The sequence below is a fragment of the Phaseolus vulgaris genome, chromosome 7 (genome assembly GCF_000499845.2).
Source record: "Phaseolus vulgaris cultivar G19833 chromosome 7, P. vulgaris v2.0, whole genome shotgun sequence".
Lineage (NCBI taxonomy): Eukaryota > Viridiplantae > Streptophyta > Magnoliopsida > Fabales > Fabaceae > Phaseolus > Phaseolus vulgaris.
Genome location: NC_023753.2, coordinates 30,568,729 through 30,579,206, shown reverse-complemented (window position 1 = coordinate 30,579,206; position 10,478 = coordinate 30,568,729). Strand labels below are relative to the sequence as shown.

Sequence of the window (10,478 nt, the reverse complement as noted above, 5' to 3'; positions counted from 1 at the left end):
ACTCAATCTAACACTAACACAAATTTAAAAGAAATAGAGCCTTCAGTAATAAAAAAAGAATGGAGAAATAGTCTTTTGAAAATAGATTTATACCTGTTTGATTTGAAGTTGTGCAGGAAGACTCTTTTTTAATTATATGTTGAAGTTATACTTGTAACACAAGTTACTTATTTTTGTAAATCCATTTGAGTGTGGAGTGAATATGTTCCTTCATGACTACTGCATGCTTGTTATACATGGATATTCAAGATATTGATGTTCATTTAATGAGATTTGTGAGTAAACCTTTTCTACACAAAGAGTTTAAGGATACATTTATCTGTAAAACTAGTGTAGATGGAGTTTAATCACTGCACTGTGAAATTCAATGGTTCAATCTTGAGCAACAGCTAGTTGATAGAAGTTAGGGCAAGATGCAGTGTCACACATGTGCAATTCTTCATCATAGACACTTATTCCAATCTCCAACATGTAAGAGATGCAGTTCTAATACTGAAGATATTACTCACTGTCTTAGTGAATATCCAAACAAGAGTTTAATGTGGAAAAAAACCTGGGTTAACCAGGGAGTTTTTTTTTAGTAATGACCAGAGAATGGATAAAAAGTAGTGGGATCATTTTATGTATATTTTATATATAGTGGCTATGGAAGGCTCAGAATCTTGTTTATTTCAAAGAGAAGGATATATATGTGCTGTGTTGTGTTATGAGAAACTGACAAAAGTGAGATGTTTTTACCAAAAATGGATAAATGCGTTTCCTACTACATCAATCCGTCACTGTTCTAGGAAAGTTGCATGGAAGCAGAATTTCTAGTCCTTTATGTCGTAAATGTGAATGGTAGCTTATTTGGGCTTTGTTCTTAAAAAATGAAAGATTCAGTTTAATTTTTTATAATAATAAGATCAAATTAAATAATAGAACTACAACAGTAATCAAGTCTTAATATAATTAGAATGCAATTAATTAAAATTTCACAATTACAAGAATGATATATTTTTGTCATGGTTGGTCTTTGTTTCACACAGCAGTGAGTCATGCCTCCTAAAAGTTTCACCTACACAGGCAACAAAGCAAACTTTGGGTGGGTCTTCAAAATTTTGTGGCATAAAGAAAAAAAGGTTACTAATTAATATTTTTTTGTGGCAGTTGCGTTTTGAGCATGAGTCTGGTAGGTGGTACGGAGCGCGGCGTTGTTTTTCACTTAACCTTTTTACTTTACAGGCCAGCTCTGTCCGTGCTGTGTTTGTCGTGTTGTCATGATTAATTAATGTTGTTTTTAAGAATAAAATCAGAGTTTGAAACAGTAATGCTAGAATGGATCGATAGGTTCAATTGGTGAAACTCATAGTTCTTATAATTTAAATGTTTAAAAAAATAGATGATTATGGTTTAGATTAAAAACATAGGTGATGACTGTGCACGTCTCTCTCCTTTGTCTATTTGTCACGTTCCCTCATGGGTTGGGTGACTCTGTATGTTTGTATTGTTTTCCATTCTCCTCAGAATTTGTGGCACACATACAGTTTTCCCTTCTCTTTATGGTTAACTTTCTCTCTCTCTGCCCCCTGTTTTTATTCTCTTTCTCGTGAGTTATTTCTATGTTTTTCTTTTGTTAAAAAAATCTCCTTGAAAGGTTGCGGAAAAAGTATTATTTTATAAAAAACATATATTATTCCTCCCTCTTCCTCCCTTTTGGGTTGTGTTCGTGTCATAACAAAAGAGGAAGGGCGTAGGAGAGAAATCTAATCATAGCATAGGAAAAGAGGCATCAAGTGCAGCAAATTCAGACGATGAATGGGGTCACACACCTTGAACCAGATGACTCTGAGTTTGTTGAAGTTGATCCAACTGGCAGATATGGCAGAGTATACTCTCTTTCTCCCCATTTTCTCTTATCCCTCCTATGCCTCACTTTCATGATGATTCTCCATGTTTCTTGCAGTACAATGAAATCCTTGGAAAAGGAGCTTCAAAGACAGTGTATGCTTACAAGCTCATCCTATTTCATTTACCATTATTTTTCTCAAAGTTGGATTTTTTCTTTCTTTCAAGTTTATTATATTCCTGGCCTAGTTCTGATTTCCTTGGAAATCGAACTTCTCTATTTTTTTGTTGAGTTTGTAGAGAAGGGCATCTGATAAATCTATTTTTTTTTCTTTGTTTGTGGTTCTGCTTCCTAATTGATGCAGATATAGGGCATTTGATGAGTATCAAGGGATTGAAGTTGCTTGGAACCAGGTCAAGCTGTATGATTTTCTGCAAAGTCCTGAAGATCTTGAGAGACTTTATTGTGAAATTCATCTCCTGAAAACGTTGAAACACAGGAACATTATGAAATTCTACACTTCTTGGGTTGATACTGCGAATAGGAATATCAACTTCGTCACCGAAATGTTCACCTCCGGTACACTTAGACAGTAAGTTCCTTAGTTGCCACTACTATCTCGGCAACTGCATTATTTCTGTTCATCATTCATCTTTGTGCATTCTAGATCTTGTATAGTGGGATCTTTTCTTCTTCTTTCTGACTTTCGCTTGTTTTAATTGTCAAATAGGTATAGGCTAAAGCACAAGAGAGTTAACATCAGAGCAGTGAAGCATTGGTGTAGACAGATCTTGAGTGGACTTCTCTATCTTCATAGTCACGATCCGCCTGTGATCCATAGAGATCTAAAATGTGATAACATTTTTGTCAATGGAAACCAAGGGGAAGTGAAGATTGGGGATCTTGGTTTGGCAGCAATTCTCCGGAAATCTCATGCAGCTCATTGTGTAGGTATGTTTATTTAATTTCAGCAATATGGTGTAGGTAGTTGTCAAGAATAGATGAGGCCAGCTCATAATCCAATGACAATTTTTTCACCTTAGTTGATGTCTTTTGAAAATGATTTGGTAATAACAAGAATAAGTGATTCTAGTTGGGGCTTCATCTGTGTCTCTTCTGTTTTCATAGGAACGCCCGAGTTCATGGCCCCTGAAGTATATGAAGAGGCATATAATGAGCTAGTGGACATTTATTCCTTTGGGATGTGCATACTAGAGATGGTCACATTCGAATATCCTTATAGTGAATGTACTCATCCGGCTCAAATCTATAAGAAAGTTGTTTCTGTAAGTATCTTCCCTTTCTCTATGCCTGTTTGATAAGGGAATTTTCATTGGTGGTTAAATTTCATTGGCATTTTCTACCTCCAGGGGAAAAAGCCAGATGCTTTGTATAGAGTGAAGGATCCGGAGGTGCGACAATTTGTTGAAAAATGCTTGGCCACGGCGTCTCTTAGGCTTTCTGCTAGGGAGCTTCTAGATGATTCATTTCTTCGAATTGATGATTATGAATATGATATGAGAACTGTAGAAAATGGTGAATTGGATGAATTTGGTCCTCTCATGAGACAGCCATTCTTTGATCTTCATCGAAGCTATAGTAACTTCAGTAATGAATACTCAAATGGCTTTGGGTATGAAGGAGACTGGTGTCCTCATCCGGCTGAGATTGAACCGAGTGGAATTGAACTTTTTGAGTACCATGATGAACCCTCTGAAGATGTTGACATAAGCATCAAGGGGAAGAGGAAAGATGATGGTGGCATCTTTTTGAGACTAAGAATTGCTGATAAAGAAGGTTGGCTAGCCGCTTTTACCGTGTCTTATTATTTGTATATTTCACCATAGAATTTAAGCCTAATAGTATGATTTGCTTGTCACAGGTCGCATCCGAAATATTTATTTCCCATTTGACATAGAGATGGACACAGCAATAAGTGTGGCAACTGAAATGGTTGCAGAGCTCGACATTACTGATCAGGATGTTACCAGAATAGCTGATATGATTGATGGGGAAATTGCTTCCTTGGTACCTGAATGGAGACCAGGACCAGGAATTGATGAAACTCCCCGTTTTGCAAATCAAGGTTTCTGTCACAACTGTGTGTCTAATCATACTTCTAGCGGCTCTTTTCTGGAGTTTCTCTCACACAATCCAGGTGACAAGAACCTGCAACTTGAGTGTTGTAGGCATGGATGTGCTTCAATGCATGGGCGGTTTGAGGAGATTACCTTCCAATCTGAAGAGTATGACAACCATGCTAGAGGGGATCTGAACATATCAAGCCAGTTAGACAGCTTGCAGTATCAGGAGTTATGGAATCAGCACGAAAGTCGTGAACTGAGCCCAGTAGAATCTGATCAAAGCCATTCTGACGAACAATACGAACAATTAGATAAATCACTTCCAGCTAAGGATAAAGAACATTGTGTTTGGGAAAGCAAGGTTTCACTCAATGCTGCAAATTCTCTTAGAAATTTATCAGGAAGTCATGACTTCTCTACCATCCGATCTGCGTATTGTGACCTAGAAGATGACTATGAGAAAGAGATCCAAAAGGAACTCAGATGGCTAAGAGCCAAGTACCAAATGGAATTAAGGGATCATAAGGACCGACAGTTTGAGCAATCTGCACACAGTACTAACAAAGAGCACAAAACAGAAAATGGCTTCTTGTCACCTTCACTGACAGAAACATTAAAAGAAGGCAACAATGGGACTCAGTTGAAACCCTTTACTAATAAGTGGCATTGTGGTTCCAGTAACCCTCATGTCCATGAAAGCAGCCCCAATTCTGACACCCCAAGGGACCAAAATTGTGAGGCGATGGAATCCCCTGGCAAAGGTATGGTTACTGCAAAGAGTTTTTATACTGGCTCATTGCTTCCACACTCTCTGCACAGGACAGTTTCCCTCCCAGTTGATGCTGTTGATATATAATTTTGTGAGGCAGTCATTGGATTCTTTTGTAGATTATATATAATATAAATCCCCCCATATAGAGGCTATCCTATTTCTACATCATTCCCACCTTTTTTTCATAGGAATCTCAATTTATGAACATGAAAATCAGTAACTACTAGCTAAAATCCTTTCCCCCCCCACAAAAGGCATCAGCATACTCTCGAGTGTTTATTTATCTAGGAAAAAGAAAAAACAGATTTTGGTTACAAATGTTAGTCATCCTGAATTTGGTATTTGAGGCATGTAAAATATGAAAACTGTAGAGTTTGTAAATCTGTCCAAGTTTATTGTATCTCCCAGGTAATGAAACAAGTATTGATAGACCTTCAAGTTGTGTTTGCTTTATTTTTCTTACCTGAGTAGATATGCAATAATTGAGTGTGACAACTAGGTCAAATTTACACTTAAACCATGTGTTTGCGGGACCCAAACAAAGCGTGTGGGATATTCTTCCATTTGGCACGGCTCCAAGAGATTACACCAAAGAGCATAGTCAACATTGATATACCCTAATACTCCTCCAACTCAGCTATTAATGGACAAAACAACTAAATAGGTTACATCATGATTCTGCATATTGTGTGGTGTTAAAGTATATTTATATGCATGAGCATGATAATTGAGTTGAGAAGGGATGGAGCTGAAGGTAAGTTGATAAGAAAATCAATTATTATTTGTTTTAGAGGATAAATTATTTGGCATGACAGTTCTGACTGTGGGGTGCTTTTCTGAACCTTTTGCTCTGCCTCAGTGAGGCCCTTTGCTTTTTACTCAATCATAGATGATGAGGTTGTTTTCTAAAAGCAATCAATTAATTGGATAGAAGAAGAAACCAAGAATAGGAGGAAGAAGGTCCACCACAAGAATCAAATTCCATGTTTATGTTAAGATAAATAATTGCATACTAATATTATTAATATAATAACCAATGATAGTGTCATCAATCCATCTACTCACCTCATTCCATCTGACTTCTCTCTGCAAATATTTTAATTTTTGTTTGTTTTCGAATTTTCTTCATCATGAAAACTCATATACTCAATTTATTAATCTCATATCTACAGAAATCCGAATTAACAGACGGATTAATTGTATAATAAATGTAACTTGTTAGGAGGAAAAAGAGGTAAATATTATAATAAGCTTAGAGATATGTTTGGATTCAGTAATAAACAAACAAAGAAAAAACTTAAAATCTCATTAATCATAGTACAAATCATTGATAAATTTGTCCTCATCACTATGTAAGAAAAAACACTAAGATGATAAACTAAATACATATTTTATTTTGATATAAAAAATGTCAAAGTCTCTACTTTTTCCTTTTCTTAACAATTAGACAGATTCACCTATAAAATTTTATATTTATTAATCAACTAAAAGTGTTATACCTAAAAGATTGAGTATAACTTTTTTAAACAATTAGAATTTGTCATAAATAATAATTTTGTTATCTTATACAATAATTAACTTAAAATTTTATATTAGCATAATTTTTATTTAATTAATAATATAATAATTTTTACTCTTGCCTGTGCATAAAAAATAATTTATTTTTTAAATAGTATTTAACTTACTATTTTTTAAGCTTCTTTTCATCTTGAATTATTTTTTTCAAATACTTCTATGGAAACATTTTTCAACAATTGTGTTCGGTTCAATCTTTTATAAGAATATTCTTATGTAGCATAATTGAAGAGCAACATATGGTTATTGGTGACTTGTGGAAGAGAGTAAATGAGTGCAACACTCCAAACATTGTATCAAGTTAGAGGTAAAATAGGTTAAGATGATCCATGTGAGTTTATGAACTAATATATATATATATATATATATATATATATATATATAACTTTTAATTTAAACCAGACATGACCATGAAATATATCAGGTCAAGCCTTTGATTCAAGATATTCAATTAAAATTACCAAACTTTGACCTCCAATCAAAGCCTATTCAATTAAAAATACCAAACTTTGACCTTTAATTAAAGGATATTAAATTAAAAATACCAAACTTTAGCTTGGGATACAGATTTTAATAATTTTTAAGATACTAAAATATATATAATTTAAATTTGTATTATTTTAAGTTGATTATTTTTAAAATATTCTTTGTATAAAATAATTTGAATTTATTATATTTTAATTTTGTTTATAAAGTATTTCAATACCGTCAACTTAAAAATAATTTAAATATTAAATAGTTATTAAAAATTCAAAATATTAATCTATATTTATATATAAAGACAATTTTTCTTTAAAATCATTTTTGGTATATAATTTTTTTTTATTTTATTCTTATATTAACATATTATTTTATTTGAGTTGTTGTATATTTTATAATTGATAACATATTAGTTTTGAATTTTAAATTGTTAATATTGATTCTTTCTCTTTTCTCACCATTTTGTTATAACGTCTTTTCAAAAATATTTTACCTTCCTATTCTTTTTACTTGATGTTGATTGATATTATTTTTTATTCAAACTTAATCAATATTTTTTTCAATTAGTATTGATTTTTTTTTCTCAATTGATGATCAAAATAAGTACAGTTAGACAAACATTGACCGGAGTTATTTTTATGGCATTATTTGTTTTGGACACATAATTTATTTGGATAGCATATTTATTATTTAATATAAATAAGATACTTTTGTATGTTATTTTACTTTTCATTGAATAATCTTACTTTTAACATAATATTTTTTTTACAAATAATTATATTTTACTAAGAGGTTACAATTTATGTAATAGATCAACGTCATACATGATTTGACAAAGTTTAAATATCTTATTTAATAAAGGTTTACACAATCAAAATACATCAAAAGAATGTAAAATATTAAAACATATAGCAAGTCCTTTTAACTTGCCTAGCATTGCTACATTAACCTCCTATAACATTATATGCTAATGTATAACGTATGATAACAAGAAAGTTACATCGAAACCACATGGAACGTAAGTTAACATAAATCATAATACATATAACACATAAAGTTGCATAGTTTCAAACCAAAAATCAAACCTAGTATCTTTCATCTATTTTATGCATTGTTGAAGGGGCTCTCTTTGGTGGAAAGATTTGAAGGAGGTGTGGGATGCAGAGGGTTGGGGTAGAAGTTTTGAAGATGGGTTTAAGTGGAAAGTGGGGGATGGTAAGGAGATTTCTTTCTGGGAGGACAGTTGGTTGAGTTGTGGTACTTTGAAGGGAGTTTTTCCGAGACTTTTCTCTCTAAGCTTGGCTAAAAACGCAAAAATGGCTGAGCTTGGGTATTGGTATAATGGTGAATGGGTGTGAAATTTGGTCTGGTGTAGATCCTTTTTCGACTGGGAGAAGTCTTTGGTGGAACAGTTGTTTCAGAGTCTGCAAGAGGTGAAGTTGGTTTTTGGGGAGGCGGACAGTTGGGTCTGGAAGATTGGGAAGAGTCAAACTTTCTCAGTCAACTCTGCCTATGTTCAGGTAAGGCGGGTTAGGGGAGGGGAGTATTCTCCTGTGTATAGTAAGTTGTGGAGGTGCAAAGCCTTGCCATCTGCTTTGTTCACTGCTTGGAGGGTGTTGGAGAATAGGATTGCCTCTAGGGTTAACTTGGAAAGGCGCGGAGTGGCGGTAGAAAATCTCTTGTGTTGTTTGTGTGGGGAGGAGGAGGAGTCGTCTTGTCACTTGTTCTTTGTTTGCAGGTTCGCTTGGCGTGTCTGGTGTCTCTGCTTTAAGTGGCTTGGTGTGTCGTCTGTAATTCACAAGGAACCTAAGTCAAATTTTTCACAATTTAGGATGAGTCAGGCTTCAGTTTCAGTTAACGAAGTTTGGGGTACAATTTGGGTTGGCATTGTGAGCGAAATCTGAAAACATAGGAACTCGGTCATCTTCAATAGAGGTGTGGCAGATGTGTCTGAAGTGTTCGCTTCGGTGCAAGTAAAGGTATGGTCTTGGATTTATGCAAAATCTCGTTATGCTTATTTCCCTTATTCTAGTTGGGTTTTAAATCCTCTGGCTTGTATAAGGTTGATTCATTAATTGGTTAGTGTTGGTATGGTTATCCCTTTGCTAATTTGGTAGGCGTTCTAATAGGAGATTGGTGTCAAGTATTTCTGTATAAGAGTTGGACCACCCTTAAAGTGGTCCCTATTTATTTATTTATTTTATCGTTGATAAAAAAAAATGCATTGTTGATTTACAAATTCCAATTTCAATGATTTGAGAATAATATCACATCTTCCCATTGATTCATATTTAGTAATGCCCAAAGACTTACACCTTGCTAAATTTAAGTCTTTATGGTTTATAAACCTAAGTCAAGGAAATTTTATAGCACAAATAATATAAAAGTGTCACAATCTATAATCTATAATAATATATAAAAAATTACACCTTTAACATTTTTTTTATATTTTAAAAATAAACTATTCAAATACTAAAAACAACTGTTATAAATTATATGTAATCACCACTATTAATATTACTATTTTTCACAAAATGCCTTTTTTATTAGTATTATATAAAAAAAGGTATTACTTAACAAAATTACATATGTGAAAAAAAAATTAATTATCTTAATTTCAAATATTTTTGTTAACTTAATTACATTAATTAATTTTTTATATTTTTAATATTAAATTAACTATAATTTATTAGAAGGATAAACAAACGGTTTATAGGAAAACGACTTTTATTTTAAACCTATTTAAAGTTAAATTAATTTTCTAGTAGTTGTATAAAAATTACTACCGCGAGTTTATTACAATAAATTATTTCTTATAAAAATTCATAAGTATGTTTTGCCTAATTAAATTTAAAAATAATTATATATAAGTAAAAAAAATAAAAGAAATGAGTTGATAAACTATGAAATCTTGTTCCAAAGAGCTTAGCATAACTAAACAACACATGAATTGTTGTAAAACTATATATATTGCAAAGCAAAAAAAGAGTTCGATTTTGCAAAATTAAAAAATAAAGAATGTGGTTTTTGATTCATGAACCCTAATACAGTTTTGACTCACGAACCTAATGTGGTTTTGATTCACAAACCTGATTATCAGAATTCAGTTTTCTTGTTGCACGATTCGTGAAAACCCTCGTGCAAGGGTTCCGTTTATTTTCACTCACGATCTGTGCAAGGGCAAAGTGTGAGACTCGGACCTTCGAAGACTCCATTCTTCTCGGGAGGTTGTGCAGCTGGGACCTGGAATAGTGCCGCCAATGGCCGAAACATGGGTTATGACAGTTTTGAGACTGTTATTTTTTCTCCTATATAAACAAGGGTTTCCCTCTTCCAGAAACATACCTTCTTTGTCTCTCATCTTCTGCAATCCAACATGCAACCTTTCTTCTTCCTCCACCTTTTCACAATTTTCTCTTTCTCTCTCTTCATTCATTATTTTAATTTATTATATTTATTTTTCTGAGTACATTGGGTTCTTACTCTATTAATAGTAACTTGCTAGTTCTGATCCTCAGAAGTTATCGAGAAGTTTCTGTTTTGTTATATCCTGAAAGATTTGCACAATACACCGCGATAAAATCTTACGAACAGTGATCATTCACACCTCGAACAATCAATATTGTTCGTTTTAAAACCTCATTCACTGCATAAATAACATTTTTAATGATAAATAACATTTTTAGTGATATTTATACAAATCACATAAGTGTAATATATATATATATATAATTGCATA

General features: G+C 33.0%; 1 protein-coding gene across 1 annotated transcript; it reads left to right on the top strand.

Moving 5' to 3' along the window:
• The first annotated feature begins 1,311 nt into the window (after nucleotides 1–1,311).
• On the top strand, nucleotides 1,312–5,122 carry LOC137829905 (probable serine/threonine-protein kinase WNK9). Its single transcript, XM_068636930.1, has 7 exons — nucleotides 1,312–1,868; nucleotides 1,946–1,983; nucleotides 2,193–2,420; nucleotides 2,559–2,779; nucleotides 2,957–3,114; nucleotides 3,199–3,625; nucleotides 3,711–5,122. Exons 1-7 carry the CDS (start codon nucleotides 1,794–1,796, stop codon nucleotides 4,766–4,768), a joined length of 2,205 nt encoding a protein of 734 aa, XP_068493031.1. The 5' UTR covers nucleotides 1,312–1,793; the 3' UTR covers nucleotides 4,769–5,122.
• Nucleotides 5,123–10,478: the final 5,356 nt, after the last annotated feature.